This window comes from Manis pentadactyla, chromosome 2 (assembly GCF_030020395.1).
Source record: "Manis pentadactyla isolate mManPen7 chromosome 2, mManPen7.hap1, whole genome shotgun sequence".
In the NCBI taxonomy this organism is placed as follows: Eukaryota; Metazoa; Chordata; class Mammalia; order Pholidota; family Manidae; genus Manis; species Manis pentadactyla.
Genome location: NC_080020.1, coordinates 115027730 through 115052747, shown reverse-complemented (window position 1 = coordinate 115052747; position 25018 = coordinate 115027730). Strand labels below are relative to the sequence as shown.

Here is a 25018-nt window from a genome sequence, read left to right as displayed (position 1 = left end):
ACCACAACCAGCACATTCGGTCCCCACAGAGGCCCCTGGACTATCTCAGAGGGACCTTACAGACCCATGGGCGCAGAATGCAAACCACTGTGAGGTGGGCTTGGGCTTGTAGTGAGAGCAGCTGTTTCTCACCTGTCCCACACGTTACACTGCACTCCGTCCAGGGGCTGTACTCCCAGAAGTACACCAGCTTCTCCACGTCATTGTCAAGGCCGTCTTTACGGATTGTGTACTCATACTTGATGCCAGGGTTAGTTACCTGGAATAGAAGCTAAAAGGCAAGAGAGAGGTCATGTCAACTCTATCATGACTTCATGCTACAAACTTCATGTTTATAGAGCGCTACACAATGTCCATCATCTTAAAGCAGTTACAAAGCATTCATGGGAACAGATGCCATTAAACGAGCATCTCGCTACCTCTACCTTCACCTCTGTATCTGTCTGTCTATCTATCATCTTCTCCATTCTATTATATTTCTCTTGTGACTTTCAGTTCACACAAACAGGGAGGTCTAATCATGTGGGAACTGCTCTGAGGAGTGGGGATGGTGCCCTTTCCAACAACAGACTGGTAGGCCACCTTATACCCCTGTGTACTTACTAACTTGATTATGGGTAAGTTACTTAATCTCTTTTTGCTTTGGTTTCTCTATTTACAAAGTGAGGATAATAATGGGGTGACAACCGGGTATAATGAGAGTAAATAACTAAATAAGTATGAAGTGATTAGCTATGATTAGAGTAGTGCCTGGCAGTTCGCACCCACTAATTCCACTATTGTTGCTGTGGCCTTGCGGCACCCTTCTCCAGCTCTCAGGTTGGTTAGCTCCTTTAAAGCATATAATTCTTGAATAAAAATGGCCATGGGTTTTAGGCAAGGCCTTCCACTCTTGGGACCTTCCTCCTCACTTTCCTCTCCTGCAGGTGATCTACTTAGCACACATGTAAAAGGGATTCATCTTGAAATCGGAAGTGGTGGACTGGTTGCTCTGCAGGATTGAGGGTCCCCATTGGTAAGGCCTTTCCCATGTGGCTGGGTAAGATGTCGGGTCCTCTGACATCTATGGATCATAGCTATCCAACCTTCACCTCCAGCTTCTGTGAGTGCCCTGACCTCTGGCTCTGACCTCCCTCTAATTCTCAATAGGGTTTGATCTGACTCTCTCTGGGGCCATCTCTCATCTCCAACCTGCCTTGTCTCTACTGGTATAATTAGTCCCCTCCTTTTCTACAGTCCTTTGCCAACATGAAAGATAAATCACTCACGCTTTCGAGTAGCATGTACTGCACCCTCACCCCTCTATCCCTCAGCAGTTTCAAGAAGGTAAACCTTTTGCCTGCAATCAACCACATGATAACATGTGAAGAAACCACGTCAGTTCGTCACCACTGCTGGAAAGCTCCTTGGAATGCCAGACTGATGTCATAGACTGACAGCATCCTTCTTATGCCTAAGGAACAATCACCTTCAGTTAAACAGCCTTTGTCAACCGTACTGGCTGCTGAACTCAAATCTCCCAATGGGTGGTTTTAGGGCCCTTGGGATTTCATCATAGGGATCTCAGCAATTTCTAGGCAATAAAGAATTAACAGCACAAATTATTATCTTGATTCTTTCCCTGTTCCTTGCCAAAAGAAGCTTCAAGGATTCTTAATTAATGTCCCCTAGCAAATACCTAGGAAAATAAAAGTAGAAGATCCTAATGTGCATGTCAGCAGTTCCCTTCCCTTCTGCATTACCTGGATCCACACTGACTCATTGGTGGGACCTGTGGCCATCAGTTTCTCCAGGTCTCCCTTCCTGTCGTACTGAAAGACAGTCCCTGCCAGCTTGTAGTTTCCATTCCATTGGATAATAAATCCTCCATTGAGGTAATATTTTTCAGGGTCTTCACTCCGGATGGCCAGGAAGTTTCCAGCTCCCGCCACCTCCACTACCCGTATGTCCCTAGCTCCTTTCGGAATCAGTCCAACGTCAACATAACCTAAGGAGAGAAGACACAGTAATAAAAGAGGCTAACCAGCTTAGCTGAACACAATCTGTTTTTGACCTGTCACTCATCCTGTTTCCAAACATTCACGTCATTTATGGACCTTGCCTCCCTCCTGTGTGGTCACTGGGATTGGCAGGTGTACTAACTTGGGGGAACTTTTAGAGATCCTGGGAGGAGTAGAATTCTCAGAATTTGCCTGTTTACAAATAGTTTCATGAGAAGTGAAAAAAATACAGATTGGACTCTGAAGCTTTTGTGGTTGATCCAGCATTTATTTTTCTGTGGCTTTAATGATAGTTCAAAATTTTACAGCCCCTAGCTAGCTTTCCTTTAGTATTTCCAATCTCCCATTTGTTGCCACTCTCAGATTAATCTTCCTAAACTGTACATTGGATACATCCTTTTGCTCATCCTCATTGTCTGCAAGTTAAAGATAGATTCTTGGAAATGATTTAATTATAGCTTAAATTCATTAAGAGACTCCTGGAGCGAATCTTGGATTGATTGCCACCTGGTGCTCTTGAATATAGCTTGTGATGAGAAACTCAGCTCTGGGCACAGCTTTTTATATTGTTGGACAACTCTAGTCATTACAAAGGGTTTTTTCCTTATTTTTTCTTATGTCTAGCTGAAATACTATCTCATCTTATTCTCATGTGGTCCAATCCAACCTTTGAAAAAGCATAAAGGACATCCATTTAAAGATGATAAAAACACTGTGGTGGGCATTTCACAACATATATAACTGTCAAATCCCGGTTGTACTCCTGAAACTAATACAATATTATATATCAACCATACTTCAGTTAAAAAAACTAAAGATGATCAGCTCGTGGTACAGTTTTATCTTTGTTTACTGGTTGTGACAATAGCAGCCATACTAGGGAGGAAAGGAATTCGCACATAATAGTTTCCTCCCTTTGCCAGACTCCACCCTAAGCACTTCCTGCATTCATCTATGTCTTCCAAGAACCATCACCTCACAAATGTGCTAGATGGGACAGAACGTGGACTTGGGGTTGGCATTGTGAAAGTACTGGGGCATGGGAGTCAGGATACTTGAGGTCTAGTTTCTGCACTTTCACGAATGAGCTCATTTAACTTCATCAATTTATTTTAACTTTGAATGACATCTGTATAAGGAACGGCTTGAATAAGATGATGTCTGATGCCCTCCTAGCTCTGATATTTGATAATTTTGCCCTTTTTGTAAGCTAAACATTCTTTGTTTCTTTAAGGTTTTCATAGAAAACTTGTTCTTAAGTCCTTATCATCCTGGTCTTTCCACTGGAGATACAATAGGTTTTTTAGCCTGACAAGCAGACTCTCATTTCTATCACGATGAAGTACCCTGACTGCTCCTTCTCCCTCAGATGCTAAAGTTACTCCCTCCTGGGAGCTGAAACCTAGGGCCGGCCAGCAGAATGGCTTGCTCAGAAGCTGGGTGCAGCCACAGCCTCAGCCCCATTTTTTCAAACTGGCAGTTTCCATCCAGATGAACCAAAATGTGAGTTTTATAGTACTTGGTTAAAAAAATCTCTAAAGTATTAAGAATAATAAATATATTCATTCAGGAAATCACTTATCTCCTCTCTTTCCCAGTGAACATTAGCCGTTTGCACTGATATTGGGGTAAGTGGGAAGTTAAATTCCATTTAATCAAGTGGTCCTCACACACTTCTCCTAGACAGCTGATTAAAACTACTAATTTATAACTAGCTCAGGGAAAATATTTATTTTACATAATTTTTAAATGCCTTTGGAGTGTAGCTACCTGCAGCTATTTTCTGAGATACTCAGAACTCAAGCAAGAAAATCAGCTGCCATTAAATATTGTTGTGACCACCTTATTCTCTTCTTTACAAACAAACCGAAAGCAAAATAATGAGAACTAGATCAGGAAAAAACAAGAGTTTGCTTTTCATATTCCACTTAAGAGAGAAAAATCCAAAATTAGAAATATTTATCATGGGCAGATTCTGCTAAGTTGAAAACAGAAGTACATCAAATTCCCAATAAAAGCTTCAGTGAATATAAGTGCCAGTTTGAACAGGTTGTAGACAGAAGAGGTAAATTGAGGCAGACTTAGCCATGAGCAAAAGTAATACATATTTGTAATACATATTCACAAAAGAATAACTAGGAGGGAGTCAATGGACAAAATTATGGGGATTTAGAGTTATAAAGGACCATGATAACACATCCAGCAGACTCCTCGGCACATGACTAAAGTCACACAAATAGAGAGGAGTATAAAATGAAAAGCAAAAGTTTCCATTTCCCTCCACCCCAGTCCTATGCCCTAAAGATAACTGCAGTTAATAGCACCTTGGAGACTCTTTCAAAATCTTTCTTTGCATATATAAGCACACATACACTTGTTTAAAAAAAAAGGACAATACTATATAAACTATTCTATTACTTTTTACATTTAATATACCTTATATATCTTATATCTACTTTTTGATCATTTCAATAACTGCAAAAACAACACAAACACATTTATTTAACCAATCCACTGTTAATGGGCATCTAGATGCAAGGGAATGGTTACCAACTTCTTTATCTATAAAATGGATAATCTGATTTCCTAAGAGAGGAAGAAACCTAAGCCATGTCATACAGCTAGGTAGAAAATACATGCACCTATAATCAGAGTTTGTTAACCAACCCCTGATACAATGTTTTTAATGAAAGTATGTGGTTGGTAGAAGAGAGATGAAAAAAAAATCTCCCTGGATAGTTCCTTCTCATGAGTCTTGTTTACAGAAATAAGAATCATATTAAAAAAGTTGTAGGAGTAGAAGATTACTGGGACATTTATTCTATGTCAAGGGAAGGTTTTCTGGGTTGGTAAGAATATCTCCGAAGTATTAAGAATAATAAATATATTCATTCAGTAAATCACTTATCTCCTCTCTTTCCCAGTGAACATTAGCCATTTGCACTGATATTGGGGTAAGTGGGAAAACGTAATCTGGACCCTAGAAAAGGAATCTCTGGGCCCAGGGAGACCACTTGGAGACCATCCCATCACTGAGTCTTGAGTAACTTGTGCTGAAAGAATACTAAAGGCCTTTGAGGATGGGGCAGAAGACTGGCCTCACCTCTGAAGACATCATCATGAGATAAGTGGGTTATTGGTGCTAATGCACATCCCACCCACCTATTTGTGGTTGTTTTCCAAAAGGGATTTACTCACTGGCATGTCTTGTTTCCAGTCTGTCACGTCTAGTAAAAGTGTGCTCATAACAAGGTCATACTATTAACCTCCAACAATTTATCTACAACTACCAGCTCATCTTTTTAAACATTTGTGTTGTCAATTTTAAAGATTTGTGTGGCAGGCAACACATTCCTCATTTCAGGCCAAAATCTCAGGGTTTATGTGAGAAGGCTCCTGGGAAAGGTCAATCTATCTCCCGAGGTTGGTTTGACAGCAGTCACACACCAGTGTCTGGTTCAGATGCAAACCTGCATGTGCCCTGCTCACAAATCAGAGAGGAAGAATGACATACATATAAACACATCTAGCAGATCTTTTAAGAAGCTGGACTGCCTTGTCCTAGATTTAGTTTTAGCTTTACCTATTTCAAAAGCGGGTTGTATAAGGGCACCAGAATCTTGGAACACACTGTGAGCAACCACTATCCTCTTGCTAGAAGCAGTGGAAAGGAAGTGTAGAAGAGGGCACAGACATGAACAAGGGCTTTCTGACCCTAAAGGGTTAAACAAAGGGTAGCAGCCCTGAACCCTGGAGATTTTTTCAGTCTCCTGTTATGAAAGCTCTCACATAGTGCCTGGTCACTCTCCTCTTCTTTCCATCCCTTTCAACTTGCCATTCCCTGGAAAACATGATACAGGACAGTCTCCAAGTAAGGCAGCATTCTGGTTTCAAGAAAACCATGTCCCCTCTTACCATTATGCACTACTTTCTGCCTCAGATTCTTTCTCTGAAATGTTTCCTTATAATCTCACCCTCTTTATGTGACCTTCCTTAGTTCAGGTCCTCATCTCCTAAACCTGGGTTAATATTTTGGCTCAAAGCATTGGGCTCTCGTATCCCAGGCAATTCTGTATGCTGCTGCAAACTAGTCTTTCTATGACACTGACCTCCTCATGTCATTCACCTAAAATCATAGACGATCTCTGATTCTCTTCTAATTCAACAGCAAACAAACTGATGGAATAGCATCGGAGCAACTTTGAGTCATGAAGCCACATCATTTCCCCCTAAAAGCATCTCTTCTTTTTCCACTGCCCAGACCTGTATCAACCTTACACATGCTTTGCTGCCACAGCCTCCAACCTGTGTTGTGAAGTGTGTCTTGATGGTTTCTGTGCATTCATGATCTTCTTCAGTTTGTCACAGAGCCTCAGAGGCCCTAAGAAAAAGTCCAGATATGCCTCATTATGGGATTAAGACAACAATTTTAACATAAATTATAATTGTTGTCAATTCCTAACTCTTGTGTGAATTTAATCTGACCAGAAAGTTCAGTGGCAGAGACTAGGGAGTAACAGCTGGAAGAACTAAGCACATAAATGCACAAGGTCAATAAGTCGATGGGTATCCAGGTAGTCAGGTACACATAATTCCAGGCAGTTGCTCCTTTTATTCTATTCCAGGAATTTCATATGGATATTGGCAGCAAGTGCTTACAGCACAAGTATCCTTCCTCTGCTTTCTAGACTGATTCTCTTTAACATGTTTAATTGTGAAAATGAAATTGAGAGGTATACCAGAGGAAAGAGAGAGGAAACTGAATTAGATACTGTGCTGTTACAGTAACTCCATTATGTACATCAAATCTAAATAGATATGCAAATGTAATTATATATTATTCAAGGTGAATTTTGTATGGTAACTGTTCTAGTTCCATTAAAAGGATTTTTAAGTGGAAGTCTGAGCATATTCTGCTTCTGATTAAAGAAGGTAGGGATCAAGGCTGGTGGTTTAGACACTTGAGTCAAGTGACACAATTAGCTGGATGAAAGTTCCAGGACTCTTGGAGAATGTGGTTCCCTGTTCCTAGCAACAGGGCAAAGCAGCCCGTATGAGCAAGCCCAGGAGCTGGCTTAGTAGTCACTGGTTTGGCACTGCTAAAGTCTAGAGAAGCCAGCCAAAGCCAGACAGGTCCACAGTGGTAGCTTTAGGAAGTCAATTGATTAAATCCAAGAGGCTAAAAACTGTCAGGTCTTCATATTTAGACCTGAGAAACATAGGTGAGAAGCAGAATCCTGGAGATTAGGCAACAGGAAAGAAGCCAAGGCCGAGAACTGAATGGGTTACAAGAGTTTGCAATGAAGGGTAAGGCCCAGCGTGTCTTTGGAAGAACAAAGCTTAATGATTTGCCAACTTCCTTCTGAACTGGTTTCCCTATTTAAGTTCAGCCTAAAGGCCTAGTGTCAGATTGGGGCCCTGCACCTGCTACCTGGGTGGTGCATGGCAGAGAAGGCAGTAAGAAAAGGCACTGTCTTATTCACTATTCTATCTCATGCACAGCACAACAGGTACTCAATTAATGTTCAATTAATGTTTCTCTAGTAGTAGAATGAATGAATGAATGAACAAGCAAACTGGGCAGATCCAGATGTCTGTACATAATACACTGTACTCTGGGTCTAAGTCCTTCTAATTCCAGACACTTCAAATCACAGAAACCATGGTACCACACCTAGAGGCCAGTTCTTTTCTCTTTCTCTAAGAGAGGAAATGGAGGCTATTACAGAGGGCCTTATGTTCCCCAAGTGTAGTACTAACTAAAGGGCACAATTAATGCCACCATCTGATGTGTGACATCAAATCCATTAAATAGAGAAAGATAGGACCTTAGTTGTTGGTACATCCCAAGGAGGCCACAGATAAAGGTGCCTTCTCCTGGAAATTCTGCTCAACTTCAGCACTTTGATATCAACAAACATAAGATTAGCCCTGAGGTTAGGGGCAGGAAGACAAAGCATACCATACAGGATTGGAAGAGGCCTCATAAATGGAGGTCCAAAGGGAAGACTTCCCCAACATCCAGATCAGGACCTGGTCTCTTGTTGCCCAGCCTACTTTAATTTCACATCCTTTCTTTCTTTCTTAGAAGCATACACACACACACACACACACACACACACACACACACACCCTGAAAAAGGACTTGGTTAATATTTTATGTCTCCATAGCCAAAGGCAGCAGCAGCCAGAGAGAAAGAGGAGTTGGTCTGAACACCATGGGCATCTCCAGGGCAGAATTGCCCACCTACACTTCTGTTTTACCCAACTCTGTTAAGGGAAAGCCATCACCCTAAGTAAAGTAGGAGAGGAAAATAACACAGGCAGAAGCCATGGAGTAGTTTGGCATGCAAGGTTTGAAGGATTTTTTAGTTCTTCTGGGTGACTGACCACCTATTACTGGTATTTTGTAGTCACAGAGATTGTTTTGCCACAAGTGCTAGTTGCACCTGTTGCACACATTCATTATTTTTTGGTGTTGCCTGATGATGGCTTACTTCCCTCTGAAAGGAGAAATGGGGTTTCCTTTCAAGGTCATGGTTATGAATAGTGATGATAAGGCTCTGAGATCTGATGCAGACATTCTGGAATAGCAGAGCTATATCCAAACAATCCAGCTCCCAGGTAGCTGCCTATAAAATCATACTTGTTCTGGGAATAATCCTCCTGTGGCCTCACCACATGTCACAGATTCTTGAGGGCAAACGGGATGCCCTTCTGATCAGGGAGATGGAGTTACAGTGTGGACTCCTTGAGTCAGTCACTGCCCCCCACCAAAGAAACCACAGTTCTTGGAGGAGAAAAGAACACTTTAGGACATGCATACCAGGGGAAGGAGCCTGACATTTATGTCTTTGGTCCAGAATCAGCAAGTGACCAAAGTCCAGCACTACAATATTGGGCTTACAGTATTGCAATTACAGTATTCTAACAATATTCAAGTTAGACAAGAGTTAACAATAGTATAGCTAAATCACAGGCAGGACATCAAGGAGAAAAAATATCTGACTCAGATACTCCATCCATGTAACTACAGAACTGGTAATGATTTGGTCTCCTTCATTGTCCAAGGAATATGGAGTCAACCTTAACAAAAACTTTTTGTCACTTAAATCTATACAAGTGCTTGTTGAACACCTGCTGTATATACAGTCTATGTTTGCCAGTTTTGGGCTGGGCAAGGTGGAGACAAATCCTAAAAGACAATTCAGCCCTCAGTTTATAATCACCTTAGAGAAAAATAATCCAATGTAAGGTAGAAATACAAGACAGCGTGCAAATAAGTACAGAAACCAATGAGCACCGGGTGTCTGCAAGGAGAGGCCATTAGTTCCCTCTTTTGACTTTGGCTTCCATACTAATTGATCTGCTCAGTGCAATCTAATTCCATTTCACAAAGTTTTGCATTGCTTCTTGGCCTCATTCCCATGGTGGGGTGGTGGCGGCCAGGGTCTTTATGACATATCTAGCTCTATTAGGCATGAAGCAAAGGTGGGATCTGGCGGGTGTCCAGTGGGTATATAGAACGCAGACCACTTACTAGGTGCTGCAGAGTCTAGAGGGAGAACTGGTTGGATTTCTCCACTCTGCTGAGGGTGGTGGTAGCAGAGGGCTTTGAAGAATCTGTCAGGGCATGAATGGTCTAAAGTTGACACCACTCCCTGGGTGCCCAGAGGAATCAGAAGCCCCTGGGTAGCAAACAGGAAAATAACTGAAAACACAGAGGCACTGGGAATGCCAGTGCTCAGGGGTGGGCATGTGGTCTGAAGTCCTGAGATTTCTGAGGTGGGGGTGGGGGTGAATGGGGGTTCGAGATGCTTCTGGTCCCTTTTCCTTAGTCCCAGGAACCAGAGCAGAGCTAAGAACCCAGAACTAAAGCACTTACATCTTTTTGGGGTCCAGACAAAGAACAACCTGATCCCCCACCTCCCCAAAGTAGTCTTAAGCAATGACTGGTGGGAGGTGATATGTACTGTCCCAGTCTCTTCACCCCTCAGGTGGGAAAACTTGGCGGACAACTTCTACACCGGCTTGCATGTAATGGTAACTGGCTAGTGACATTCCCTTTCTTGGCTGCTTTCCTCTGCCTGTTTCACTTCCTCAATACCCTATCCATGTTTCCCAGGATCCTCCTACCCCAAAATAGCCTTTGTACCTGAATTATTGTTACGTGGTATTCAAGGGGGAATCTAAACTAAGATACTGAATTGTCTCCATCATCCCCTAACTTTGCCTCCTCCCAAGACCCCTCCGACTCCAAATCATCACTGGTGCCAAGGGACCACAAGCCCTGTGTCCCTGAAGCCAAGCTCACAGGGGTCACACCCAATTCAGGGCTGGCGTGGGCTCTCCGCTCCCCAAGGTTATCATTACCCAAAGCTGCACAGAGAGACTTCCTGAAAGGTCCTCCTGGGGTAGGAAGAGTGTGGGAAAGGAGGGGATGTTAGGAAGCAGCACCTGGAGAGCCTGTGGCACTCCTGGGAGAAGCCCCTTCCAGCACAGATTGGGAAGGGTGAGCTGGTTAGCCCGCCTTGCCTCTCTCTTGGTCCTGAAGGTGCACTTTCTCCTATCTTCAAGCCACTGTTGGCATCTCTGCTCTCACTTACAGAACCTGTCCTGTGTCTGCATCCTTCTCAGCCAGGTTTTAACATCTTCTCTCCCCCAGCTCTGGGTCTGCTCCTGTGACACTGGCCTTCAGCCCTGGAGCCTCTCCACTCCCTCTCCACCCTTATACCTGGGCCACAAGGCCATCTTAGATCTCTAGTGTATCTGTAATTGCTCAGCAATCAACCCAGTTCCCAAACTGCCAAGGCACCCTCGTTCCTTTGTACTGAAGGCTATACCTATTTTGAATTACTTGAAAGTCACAATCTGCTTTAAAAAACAGAGCAATCAATTTTCCCTTCCATTCTCAGTCCCCTACCACTCCAATCATTTATTTGTTTGTTACCAGATCCTTCTTTCTGTTTAAACATTTTCTTCACAGTCTGGCAGGCAGAGCCGTCCCCCAGGCACACACCACAGCGATCCTCTGTGGCACTGGAATCAATCTCATAGTCACAGCCAACCGCCTGTGGGAGAGAGAGGTGAGGGTGAGCGATCCAGGCAGGGGACGCCACACCTGCTTTGGAGCATCCCCTTTTTGCTCTTGATGAGGTCGGGGTTGGGGGCAGCTACAAGAACTGATGTTTGCTTTTCCTGGTGGCAACCAGAGGAATAACCAAAGTATCCACTGATGGTAAAGGAAATACTTGCTTAGAGGGGCAAGTGGTACACACTGAGTGGGTCTCCAATTTCCCCTGAGTCAGAGGCAGAATTGGACACAGTTCCAAAATTTTAACAATGAATTGTCTTGGAATCAGGGTTGGTGGAGCAGCAAATCCCTTTCAGGTGTGCCAACCTCATGCTTTCTCCTCTCTACTGAGATTTCCCAGGGATGATGTGATTATCCCACCTACAGTGTGGTTGTTCAGTCCCTTTACATTCTTCTGGTTATTCTCTCTGGTTCCTGCCTGAGAACAGCAGGTGAACCAGCAGCCATGGGAGAAAACCTGGCTTAGTGCTGAGACTACCCCAGTCCCGTGAGGGATGAGGTCTCTGACCCACAGACTCATCATCAGGTGGTTGGGAGGCTCCTACAGCCCCCACTGCACCATGCTCAGCCATGTCCCTGCCCTCAGCTGCAGAGGAGCAACCGGTCATTTCTTCTCTGAGCCAGCACTCATCCTGCCCTTGCCCTGCCCTGGCCCTGCTCAGTGTTCTGCCACTGGTCCTCCTGAATCACCACCATTCCCTTGGCCCTCATTCCTCTCCTTGGTCCATCAGCATGGCCACGTCTTTCCGGTCCTAGAATTTCCATTCTGGAAAAGCAGAGCAACTAATCTCTAGGCGTTTGGTCATCAGATACCAAGGAATCACAAATTTAGAATGGAGGTCATGAAATAGGTGAGTTTCAACTGAAGTTCTGTGCTGCTTGTGTTCTTCTATGGCCTATGCTCCTAACCACACCTCAGTGGAAAAAGGAGGGAAAACCATACCATATTCTATTCGCCAGGTTTTTTATTTTCTGTTTGGGAAGAAGTGTGCCCAGGTAGGTTTTTTCTCTCCTTCAAAGATAATTCCCTTCTTTGTTTTAATGCCACCTCAAATTAACTGAAAGAAAGAACAGCTTGGGTCTTTAAATACACCTCCCTCACCAACTAGACAGAGAATTAATGCCCACTGACAGAAAATAGCTCCATTCCTCAGGTTAACCATCTCTAATTTCCTTGCAGTGCAAAGTCTGTGCTACTTGACCCAGTTGGGAAAAAAATGAACTGCTAAGCGATTTCAAAAGATTTTAATCAAGCTAATCAGAAAGGAAAGAAAATAAATTGTTTGGATGTGTGTTTTCATAGTCATGAGAAAAATGCCAAACCTTCACAAGTGATAAACTTAGGTCAAGCTTGAGCATCTTCTAATAAGCTGACCTTTACAAAGCATATGCCCAGTGACCTCTGTTTCTTCACTGATTTGGAATGATCTGGGGAAAGGTATTCTGAGACATAACAATTTTAAAGTGCTTTAGAAAATCTGTGCCAAAAGGGGGATAAAAGATGTGGAGAATAAAGGAAAGACGGCCAGAAAAATAAATACCTTGAGCCAGTCTTTCTTCTCCAGAAATGTCTGCCTGTGTGGCCAGGGGCGGGGCTGGGGAAGGAGACACACGTCCCCCGGGTGCTGCCCACAGAGTGCTGAGTGGCTTCTTGCAGAGTGTCACTCCCCTGCTCCCACAGCTGCCCGCAGCACAATCACACTGACTTAAGTAATAACACAGGGCCTAGGAAGACACCAGCTGCTCCTCCTTGTTGCCACAAAACGTAAGGGCTCTCAGGGGAAGAGAAATAGGCACCACTTTACTCTTCCCTGCCGTATGCTTTGGCAACAGGGCCCACAGTATTGTCTTCCCGCCTTCAGCAGAATCAGAGGCGGCTCTGCTGTCACCACTGAATGTGGACAGTGACTCCAGCATGGCACTTCTCTGCTGTAATTTGGGGGCAGCCACCCCAACAAGCAGCATTTTTGGGGAAAAACAGGGAAGAACTTTCATTTCTCATTATATCATTATTTTTTTCTTTAAAAACAGTATTACTGAGATTTGTATGCATAGGTGACATATAAAATAGTGCACCTATTTAATGTATACAATTTAATTAGTTTGTTTTTATAAAAAGTCCTTAACACCTAAGAAATCATCTCCACAATAAGTTGACAGACATCCATTACCTCCCAAAGTTCCTTTGTGTCCCTTTTTGTGTATCTGGTAAGAACACTTAACATGACAGCTACACTCTTAACACATTTTAAGTCACAGTACAGTGTTGTTTACCCACAGGCACAATGTCATAGGCAGGTCTCTAGAATTTATTCATCCTGGGTGACTGAAATTTTATACCCAGTGAACAGCAGCTCTCATTGTTCCTTCCCCTCAGCTCTTGGCAACACCAGTCTATTCTCTGCTTTTATGAGTCTATTTTAGATTCTCATATAAGTGGTATCAACTAGCATCTGTCCTTCTGTGATTGACTTCTTTGGGTTAGTGTAATGTTTTCCAGGCTCATTCATGTTGTCACAAATGGCAGGATTTCCTACTTTTTTAAACCTAAACAATATTCCATGGTATGTATATACCACATTTTCTTTATTCATATGTTGATGGACATTTGGGTGTTGGCATATCTTGGCTATTGTAAATAATGCTGCAGTGAACATGGTGGGAGAATAGACCTCTCAAGATCCTCGTTTCAATTTTTTCAGCTATATACCTAGAAGTGGGGTTGCTGGAGCGTAGGGTAGTTCTATTTTTAATTTTTTCAGGCCCCTCCATACTGCTTTCTGTAGTGGATACACCCATCATACATTCCCACCAAGCCTGCACAAGGGTTCCAGTTTCCCCATATCTTTGCCTACACTTACCCTTTGTTTTTTTGAGAATAGCCATCCTAACAGGTGGGAGGTGATATCTCATTGTGGATTTGATTTTGATTTCTCTGATGTTTAATGATGCTGAATACCTTTTCATCTACCTAGTGGCCATTTGTATGTCTTCTTTGCAAAAATATCTATTCAAGTCCTCTGCTTATTTTTTAATTGGGTTATTTGTTTTTCTGCTGTTGAATTGCAGGAGTTTCTTATACATTTTGGATATTAACCCCTTATTATGTACACAGTTTGCAAATATTTTCTCCCATTCTGTAGGTTGCCTTTTATTCTGATTATTATCTTTCCTGTCCAGAAGCATAGCATCAATTCTTACCCTGTCATTTGAACCACAGAACATACATTCTTGATTATTACAGAAATCAGATCCCAGTCTTTCATTAGTCCTTCAGCCCTATGTGAGTGAATAAGTAAGATCTCTGTTTCTGCTTATGAGTTAACATTGTTTTACTTTGTAAATTCTCAAGTGGCTAAAAACTGAAATACTAACAGGCACCACAAGCTAATGCACATGGAATGTCATCTTTTCTTCCTGCAGTTCCCTGGCAAAGGTAGAGACTGGAAGTATGCCTGGTTCTCAGAAGAGATTAACTCCCAACCAATGAAACTTCAAGTATGAAGATAGGCCAGACTTATGCTTTCCTGAAAATAAAAGGTAAGTGATATTGCCACTTAATAAATGGGACAGTAGCAATAATGCTTTCCTCACCTTAACACTGAGGGCCAAGAGATAGGATCTGGCATTCTGGAGAGAGATCTGGCTCAGAGAAATTGCTTTGAGGGTGCTAAGCAAATTGCTAACATAGCCAAAATGGCCTTATGCAAGAACAAAGAAGGTTTGACACAGTTTCTGAGAAGATGAAAGAGACTGCTAACTTAGGACGGGTAGGAAGATTGTCAGGTAAGGTTAAAGACTCAGCTGGAATGGATGACATTGACTTTGTAAGGGCACCAGTTCACAAAGTTGAATTTTTATTTTAAGAAGTGAATGGTAAGCTGAGTATGAGCAAAGATGGGTTATGGTTGGTTGGCCAGAACCAATGTCCTGGAATGAGAGGTTGAAGGAAGGCTAAGAGGTTGTCTGGGAAGGAAATGAAGCCAAAGCAATGGTGACTGGGCGGAAAGGGAAGAGAGAAGGAATTGTAAGGCAGAGAACTGGCCACCTGGAGATGGGGGGCGAGACAGTCGAAGGTTGGCAGGCCACGTCAGTAGGTAAGCCTGCAGAGCTGAGAAAGCTGGGGGGAGGGTAGGAATATCTGGTCCTATAGTTAAAAGCTTATTCCATGCCATACTTGTGATCGAAAATGGGAGATATCCTGAAAAGTCAAAGTTTAAATTTGTCTTTTTCAGAAACAAGCTTAGGAGTTCAGTACAAGTTAAAAAAAAAAATGGGGATAGTTACCTCCTAGAGCAAAGTCAATTCTGGCCAATGCTTGATAATCCCCTGATGATAGAATCTGCAAATCTAACAGGCCAAATGTTGGCAGATATCATAATTTCAAAATGGACAGCTAAATATATAGATATAAGGAAATTTAATATTTATATGGATATAAGCAAACATTTTCTTATCCACAAAGAAGATGGATTAGACACTGTATACATTTTTTTCTGATGGTGTTATCTTTTTATTTCAATACATATTCAATTCCCTTTGAAAAACTGTGGTAAATGAGTAAAAAGACTAACACAGCTGAAAATATCTACAACCTAGATCTTTGGAAGATAAACTGTATTTAAGCTACTAAGGCAAATTTGAATTAACATAATTTTTCAACTTAAAAACTTAGCTCAATGGGATATAGACAGAAAATGGGTAATTATATCTTTTAGAAGGCCTTAACTGATTTCCACAAAGAGGAAGACAAGCTGAGAGAATCTGTCTTACTTTATTAAACTTACTTCATTGGTTTCAAGGGAAACACCCCAAACCCCTGTGTTTTCTTCAAAATAACTGTTTTCTCCGACACAAGCTGGACACTGTCTCCTTGCATGCAAAGGTATTTAGGTCAAAAAGATAATTTTAACATCACATTTATTTCTCAGTGACTAACATTCTCAGTCCTAGCAGCATATGATAATCACTCAGGCAATTTTTAAAGTATTGATGCCCAGTCCCCAAATACCAGAGATTCTAAATTAATACATTTGAGTTAGAGCACAGACATTAGTTTTTACAACTCTCCAGGTGATTCTAATGGGCAGCCAGGCCTGAGAGCCACTGTTTAAGACAGTGATGGGGCTACTATGGACTAAATTAGCTAAATAAACCTTTTCCCACTCTGGGGAACAGATCTAACCTAACATATAATAATTAGTTTTGCCTCCTTGTAGTTAACAATGGTAATTAGTGAGTCTGAACGAGAATTTTGCCTGAGCTCTTTCAAACTTATAGTCTGATTAACTTGTTAGTTCATCACTCCTGGGAATCATCATGTTGTTCCCTGTGCTTTGGTCACTACCGGAATAAGTCAAAAGGCAACTTCAAGGTGATAAATAATATCTTCCCAGGGCCAAACACTTATGGGCAGTAGATTTTCATGGCAGCATTTGGTGCAGAGGAAAGAAATTATGATAAATATCTGCAAAAACAAAATGTATTAAGAGTTTATTGTGTGCTGGGGCTGTGAAGGGCCTGACACATAACACCTTATATAACCTTTTTTGACAACCCCTAACCAGGAAGATATATTGTATCTTCCAACTTTATGAAAGAAAACTGAGTCTTAGAAAGATGTGTAATGTTATATAGCTACTAAATAACGACACGGAGTTCATATTCTAAAGCCTGAGCCCTAACCATTTTCTTAGGTAAATAAACATTTTTAACAGCTTATTAGGTGTTTCTTTCATTGGTTAAAACCACCTTCTATTTAAACTCAGATTTATGCCTGGGTGTAGGATCATGACACTTGTTCATCAGTTCCTTGCAAAACAGACTGTGAGCAAAGGGAAGGAATTCTTCGATGGTTGTACATGTAAAAGCGTTAACAAATCAGTTCTAAATAGTTTATATGTTGGTAGTTGATTAATGGAGTCATTGTAGAAAAGTTAGAAATCAGAAGACCTGTTTTATAACTACCTGACATGCCATGTCTCTTCCTAAGAAGATTATGTTGGTAACCAATGGAGAATTAAATGTTAAAATGCTTGGTGGAAAACACTATACAAACTAGTATTAAATTCAGTTTTTTCCTCAAATTTAACTACTTTGTTCACAAGTAACCAATGAATAATTCACTGCCACTGAAATAATCTGGGTTGCCTTTTCCAAATAATTCCCCCTTTAATTTGGTCCTTCCTCAGTTTGACCCTGCTTCATACCTAATATAGTATCACAGGGCTCATCAACAAGTCAAGAAATGAAGAAGCCATTAAAGAGAAAGGTTAGAACATGTGACTTCCTGAATTAATAAAATCATGATTTTATGAAGTTGTATATTAAGGAAACATACCCAATACCTTACATATGCCATTAATACAGACATTTCTGCTGTTGCCGCCTTCAAAGCAAGGGGTACCATCAATGACAGCGTCCAGCATTTTCTCGGAAAACTGGCCATCAATGGGTCGGCAGTAGAGCTCACAAGGGTGTGCTGGAGTGAAAAAGAGACAGATGTTTGCAAGTTAGCTTTTTTAGCTCAGCACCCTTCCTGCAGGATTCTTTTGTATGTATGACTCCCCATCTTTTACCTTTCTGTGAACATGCTAAAATTTAGGCTCATTTTACAGCTAAACAGTTTTACAACAAATTAAATTGGGAAGATTGCTATACAGTGCTATGCCCTGGATTATAAGTGATGAGACTTTTCAATCCAACATTGAACTATGCTTGTGAAAATAAGGCACTGAGTATCTGGGATTACCCTAGAAAACAGGTAATAGCGACCAGTGATGTAGGACTGCAGACAAACATGATGCCTGCCCACTGCATGTAGCCAAGCAGGCCTCCGAGAGACAGGCAGTTCTTCCCCACAGGGCCAGCTCACTCCTAAGACCACTGCCTCTACCATAAACCCACCCCCAGTGAATATTCTCAAGTCCAAGAAGTCCTTAAACAGAGATTTACAACCACAGAGAAACAAAGGATCTGGGGTTTTTTGTTTTTGCCAAAGCTGAAGCCAACCTGCTTATCATAATGATCCACCCCATTGTGTTGGGTCCTACACTGAATTCATTCTAAGGTTCAGTTTTCTACTCTCTCGTGAATGAAATAGGGTGATTTATAGCATAGGAACTGGTCTAAAGATTTACTTAATAAAATATGTACCTATCATAGGTGTTCAGAGTTAACCGAAAGTTGGATAACTTTTAAAGCATAAGTGGCCTTAAAATAAGAATTCAAACAGTGATTTTCTTTTGAATGTCATTTCTTAAGTGCAAAACTTGAGAATGTCTTCTTCTGAAATGTCCTTTTGGGATCTTGTCTGGATCTGTTCACTGAGGGAAAGCTGTTAGTTTCCTGGTGGTGTGACCAGCTGAGAGCTTGATGAGTCAGTCATAAGCCATGGATTCACCACCTCACATGGATGGACTCCAGGTGCAAAGCCAGAATGTGTGACTCTAGGTATGGCTGCTCGAGGATGCAATGACCCATGTGGTAAAGAAATGAAAGGGTAAGACTTACACTAATATAACTAAGCTCAAATACTGAATTTCTGGAGAAACTTGAGACAGAGGTCAAATGCATCTCTTCAAGGCTTAAAGGAGAGAGGTAAAAGCAAATAAAGAATAACAGCTGATATTACATTAGGTGCACTGGGTAAGCTGTCTGAGAAAATGACTAAGTCAAATGAGTTGGAGAGATCACTGCATAAAGTGCCTATGGAAAAAGCCCAGAAGACTTCAGGGACAAGGTACAGCTTGGGATTATGGTGAGTCTTCCTTCCTGGAAGCAGGATCAGCTCTGTCACTGCCTGAACTGCAGCAGAGGTACTTAGAAGGAGCCACCTGGGAGCAATTCTGCTCTCCTAGAGAAGAGAAAATCCATCCAGGTATGCTGAGTCCTGGGAATGATTCCAGGGAACCCTGGGCTGTCAAGTAGGATGGAGGCAGGGAAGATACTTTTACATTAGACTTTGATTTGAGCTTTAGAATTTGGATTTGGGATTTTGTATTTGGACACCTAAAGCAAAAAGAGAAAGGAGCCCTGAATATTTGCGAGTTTTTTCTAAAGGAACTATCTGTTCCAGTCTGCTGGGAAGGGCTAAGACCAGAGATGCCTAGGGTGCAGAATTTAAGAAGGCACTTGCTTTCAGGGATGCATAAATGGAGCCCCATCCAGTAGCAAGCATTGAGCTGAATTCCAGAGTGGTGAGGTTCCAATGGTTGCTTTAGTTTTACTCCCCTGGACTTGTGCTGTTTGACTCACTCTCTGAAGGATAATATCCAGAAACTTTTGCTAGTCTTATTTATATGGTAAGTTAAAAGGAATTTTGCTTGTATAAACAGTAGCTAATATATAATTCAAATGTTATTTCCCAGATCTTATGGTGCTTTGCAGTGGTTATCTTACCTCATTTTAACAATCACACCACCCTATTGTGTTTGTTCTTTTTTACCCCCATTTAATAAACGAGAAAATTTAGGCACAGAGAGATTAGGCATAAATTTCTCAAGACCTCAGTGTGAATGGTAGAGCTAGACCTGGGGTTGTGCCTACAGCCCATGCTTCTAACCCCTAATCTATAGGCACAGAATTTTCTTTAACCAAAAACAAATGCTTTTGGTGAGATCTTTGAAGTAATCCTCATTGCATTATTAGGCAATGCACTTATGCATAGATCAGACCTGAGGAACAAGGCTGGTAGAATGCCAACTGGAATCTACTTTAATATTCTCTTATAGGGCTTAAATATAGTGAGAATCACCAGGCTCTAGAGCCATATACTTCTACAAAGAGCAGATGTCAGAATTATAGCTTGGAAAGTTTAATATTAGCTTGATAAAGTTACTTAACCTTTCTGTGACTCAGTTTCTTTATCTGAAAAATCGAGGATAGTACTACCTACCTAGCAGGTAATTGTGAGCACTAAGACAGAGACTGTCTATCAGACACTCAGCCTGGTGGCCTGGTGTACAGTAAGTGCTTGATAAGTGACAGTTGTTATGGGGTTCTTTTTACTTCCTCATCACGAACTTAATGAATTCTAAAGGTCCTTGCAGTTGCCCCAACATGCTATGCTTCTCTCATTCCAATCTTCATGCATTGCAGTCAAAAGACCTACATTTTGTAGCACTGGGTCAATTCTTTTACCCCCCATCACACATACACACACACAAATCTTTCCTGAAATATCCTCTTCTGCTTCAGATTATTCCATTAAGCCTTTTCTAATCAATTCTGCCCTAAATTCACATTTTTTTTTACTACTTTCTCAGCAATCACTGCTCTGTCAGTTTAGTATAAAGAATTCTAGATCTTGCTAAGTCACTAGATGGTCCCATGACTTGCCTTTACTGCAACTATGGATCTGGTTCAAAAATGTTTTGCTCGCAAAATGATGAGTGAGGTCCTCACAGCTCTACACTTCCAAGACTATGGATTTTACAAGCTCCTCAACCAAAACGCAATGTTCTCGAGGGTACTCAAATCTTCCGGGCATTGGTCAGCTGCTACTGGCTAGCACAGTGGGAGAAGGAGTCATGAGTCATGACACATGCTGGTGAGGACGCAGAGGCACAGCAGAGGCAGAAATAAGCAGAACATGGGGGTTCTCCTTCACACAAGGTTTGGATTAGACCTGTAGGGATTCAAATCTCAGTTCTGACTCTTCCATCCTGCCTGAGGCCTTCTCAGTCTCTAGCCTGCACAGAGAAGACTGTAGAGGGTAGCATATTAAAGCCTCTAATGAGTACCTGGCATGGAGTGGTTGTTTAAATGTGGCGGTTATTACCATAAACCTTTTCCAATAAATACTAGCAGAACACTGCACCTAGAAAAGCTCTTAACGCTTACTAATTAACAGACATGACGGTGATCAACAAACACTGTTAGGGACAAACTGTTGGACCAAGTGGCAAAGGGATCCCCTCAATCCCGAGAGATCAACTCAGTTACAAAAATGAACTGTGACCTTAGTGGGAAAAGTCAGGGATGTTCATGGCAGGAATTAAATGTTTATCCACAAGAAACCAACAAGTCAATTAAGTTGCACTTAGATAATGGAAGGCTGCACAGTCACTAAGAGGAATGCTGTAATGCCCTGATGAATCTAAACCATTGCAGAGTTGATGAAGTATGATTCTATTTGTGTGGAAATGAAAACCTGCTATTAACAATGGTTGCCTATGAGGAGTAGGTGTAGTGGCATAAGAGGAATTCATTTGCATTTCATTCTATTACACACAGTTTCATTTTTTTAAAAAAAGCATATATTCCTTTCAAAAATAATGTTTTCATCCTCAAACAAGAAAACTGGAAAGGTCTTCTTTCCCCTGTGACAATTATGACACCTCTCCATGAAAAGAGACCCTAAGTTCACGCCCTCCCTTTATCTTCTGCAATACAGGACTAGTACATCCTTCTGGGTTAGACAGGCTGACACTGCATGGGAGCCTTAAAAATATTTAGCAAATAATCTGTGCTACAAGACCAGCACACAGACCCACTGCTATGACTCTCCCAGAGCTTGCCCACAAGAGTTTTCACTGTGCTGAAACAGGAGGGCACAACCCATGACCCACAGTTGTGCCCAAGGCCAGAGAGAACCCATGTTTGAAAGCCACCACTGTGAACTGAAGGTTCAGGGCTATTTAAGCAGTTTATGAGGCTGAAACTGAAGTCCTGCTCCCTGTCCTCCCCTCTGGGCTTTGTGTTTTTCCCACTGCTATGGGTATGTCATTACATTGGCCTATGACACAGGACTCTGCAGGAGGCAGGGTAGAAATGGATGGTCTTAGTTCTCAGTGGTCATCCCGAGTATCGGGGAGTCTGTCCTGTCCCAGCTTTCAACCTCACTGAGTCCATAGCAGCCACAGAGTTGAGCATTTTCACTGTCTCAGATTTATTCACCTGCCCTGACACATCCTTTTCTCTGGGTCATGTGATTTTTTTTCTCTACCTTTCAAATCCATTTATAATTCAGCTAAGTGATAATTCTGAAGCTGATTTCCTAGTGAACTCTGGCCTCACACTGTCCAATTAAGCCTTGCAAAGGAAGCTTAGGTAAGTAAAAGAACTGACGGAATCAAAGGTTGCATTTTCAATTCTGCTCAAACAGGATGGCTCAATATTTTCAGATAATGATCTTAAGAAGTGATCAGTAGAAGGAAAAAATAAAACTTGCTAAGAGAAATAAAATTATTTCTTAGGTCAAGGAAAAGTTTTGATGCATTTTACATTTTGTGACTAGATTGCAATTTGAGTTTCACCATTTAAAAAAATCCAGTTTCTAAAATCCATTTACAGGCAGGACTCCACAGGCATGAGCCCTGTGGAGTCACCTAAGGCCTCACACTTGATTGACTGCTCTCTTGAAACTGTTAATTTTATATTTGAACTTGTGTTTTGTAAATGAAGTCCAACAGGACAATGGAACACATACATGAATAGAAGGGATCTGTGATGTGCATGTCTGTGGTTCCTTACCAGAGTTTAAGAAATACGAAACCTTAAGCTAAAGGTATAGCTGAAAATGTTATATGGTTGTAACAAGGAATATTTAACTTAAACAGAATCTCTCTTTAATGACTAGGCTCAGATAACCTTGAGGGAGAAAAATAAAAACAAAAACAAATAAAAAGTGCTGGCCAAAAACCCAACCAAAAATCAGTTGGTCCAAAATGGTATTCTTCTACTTTCAGATATGGTAACACTGTAATCTTCAAATATATTGAAATATGTATTAGTTAAGCATAAGAAGGTATTCAAAATTAATATGACTACAGTAACCACAGAAAGGTCTGAAAATAGAAGAGAACATTTTTAAATGAACTAAACCCATTTCACTTGTGGTAAAGATATTTAGGAACTATAACACTAAATTTAGAATTATAATTTAAATTGTTTAAGGAATATAATAATCTTGTCATAATTCTCAAAAGTTTAGAAAAAATTGGTTTTCAAAGGCAAGCTAGATTAACTAGAATAAAGTTAGCACTCATCCTGATAGGAAGAGTTGCTGAGACTCTTCTGCTACCAGAATTCCTTGATCATGAATTCATCTATTTTTAAAAATATAAAAATCGTAGGTGAAATTCAAAATTCAATGCATTATTCTTAAGGAAGTGGGATTATCCCAGTCTTTGGTTTAGTGGATAATATCAAGGCCAACTTTTGGCTCTATTGTATTGTCTGAGTTTGAGCAAGTTACTTATTCTCTAACTCTATTAGCATATCCATAAGAATTGGGCCCAAAATGTAAATTTCCTTATAGAGATAAAATCAGGGAAATGCATATAAAGTGCTGTGAAGTGCCTGGCACAGTGCAAATACTGATATAAGTTTAATATAAGCTGTTCTCATTTTCAGTTGGGAAGGAGTTTCTCTGCAAGAAGCAGAGAATGTTGCTTCCTTGTTTAAATGAATAGGAGGGTTGTAATGGCTTTGGAGTGTCCACAAACATCATCCAAACATCACTTCTCTTGAAGCCACAGCTTCCTAATCTGTGAAGTGAGAAGCTTCTGGCTAGTTGTTCTTCCAGGTTGCTACCTATGCTTACATTCTCTTCAAAGGCTGTTTTTATCTAAACCCCAAGTATTCTTGTAATAAATACTTTGCATACAACCCAGGACCCTCCAGGTGCTAGGACTTATCCCTCCAGCTGCTGGGAGGGTGGCCAACATTAGCCCTTCGTGGTTTGCTTGGCCTAAGAGAGCTCCCTTGCCCAAGGACACTCCCTCTTCTGGGGACCCCCCCCCCCCCACCGCAAAGAACTGCTCTGTGTGGGGCATAAAGGACTGGCTCCCCCACCTCAACTGTGGCTACTCTGCAGGTCCATTCCAGCTGCAGAGCCCCCGTGGGGTTGGGTTTTGTTGAGTCTGCATTGCAGCCCAGCTTCTCCCCTGCCCAGTCCCTCTTCCTTCATGCATGCTAGTGTCTGTCTGGAGTGTTTCCTAGGGATCCCAATCTGCAAGAATTCCTTAAAGATGTTCCTGAAGGAGCCCATTCCAGGAGGAGCAGACTGTGGTCTGACCTCATGTCAGACCCTCCACGTTTGCTGGAAACTTCACTGGCATCATGTATTAACAGAGCTTAAATATTTAGAAGCAACAGCTAAAAAATTTCCTAAATGAAGGGTTATTTGGGTGTTCTGAGAAAGAAAAAAATTTAAAAAGGAAGAGCAATTCCAGAAAAGTGACAGCATCAAGGTCAGGCTCTGGTTATTTCCTAAAAGAAGGTAGAGAATAGAAACACATTTCTAGTAACATAGTCTAATGAAATCCCTGGGACTCTGTATAAGGTAGTTTAAATATATATAGACATAGAGAAGCTTCTTAGTCAAACAGACTTATGCTTTGATTCCAGCTCCATTGCATACATTCCTGGAGCCCTGAATAAGTTTATGTCCTCTCTCAAATGAAGTTTCTTCATCTTTAAAGGTTGGGGAGGGGGTAAGTGAGAAAATGTATAGTGGCATGCTGATATAAATACTGGCTCTGAAAAGGCAGCTGCTCATGACAGCTCTTCACTTTGCTGCCCACATGAATGTGATGCAGCGGAGTTTGGAAAATTTTTTTGTCAGGAGTGTTGGTAATCAAAATCCCTATATTGTAAAGGAAGTTGAACTTGATTAGTAGTTTTCAAACCTTTTAAGCAGATGAATTATTTTTCTTATTTCAAACAAGATTTCTTGCAAAGAAAGCAGATAAAATCAGGATTTTATTAAGCATACATTTTGTAAGTACAAGCATATAATGTTTAAAAATAAATCAGTGGGATCTGAAGAGACTATCGAGATAGAAAATCTTGAAATCAAGCTCATAGCTGGCAGTTAACAGACTTATATTGGCTGTAGCATCTGATATTTTTTTCCTGTGGGGTTTCTGGTTGCACAGTATTGCAAATGGATGCCCATCCGGCAAATAGCAACTAGCAG

At 41.4% G+C, this 25018-nt stretch overlaps 1 protein-coding gene across 2 annotated transcripts in view; it reads right to left on the bottom strand.

The window, feature by feature from the left end:
- Positions 1–25018, bottom strand: part of ADAMTS12 (ADAM metallopeptidase with thrombospondin type 1 motif 12) — a 327971-nt gene that overhangs the window by 76454 nt on the left and 226499 nt on the right. For both annotated transcript variants that reach the window (XM_057496003.1, XM_057495999.1), the window contains exons 13-16: positions 17442–17575; positions 10951–11071; positions 1743–1987; positions 133–271 (exon numbers count right to left, since the gene is read on the bottom strand). In XM_057496003.1, coding sequence (XP_057351986.1) covers positions 133–271; positions 1743–1987; positions 10951–11071; positions 17442–17575 — 639 coding nt within the window. The remainder of the gene's footprint in view (positions 1–132; positions 272–1742; positions 1988–10950; positions 11072–17441; positions 17576–25018) is intronic.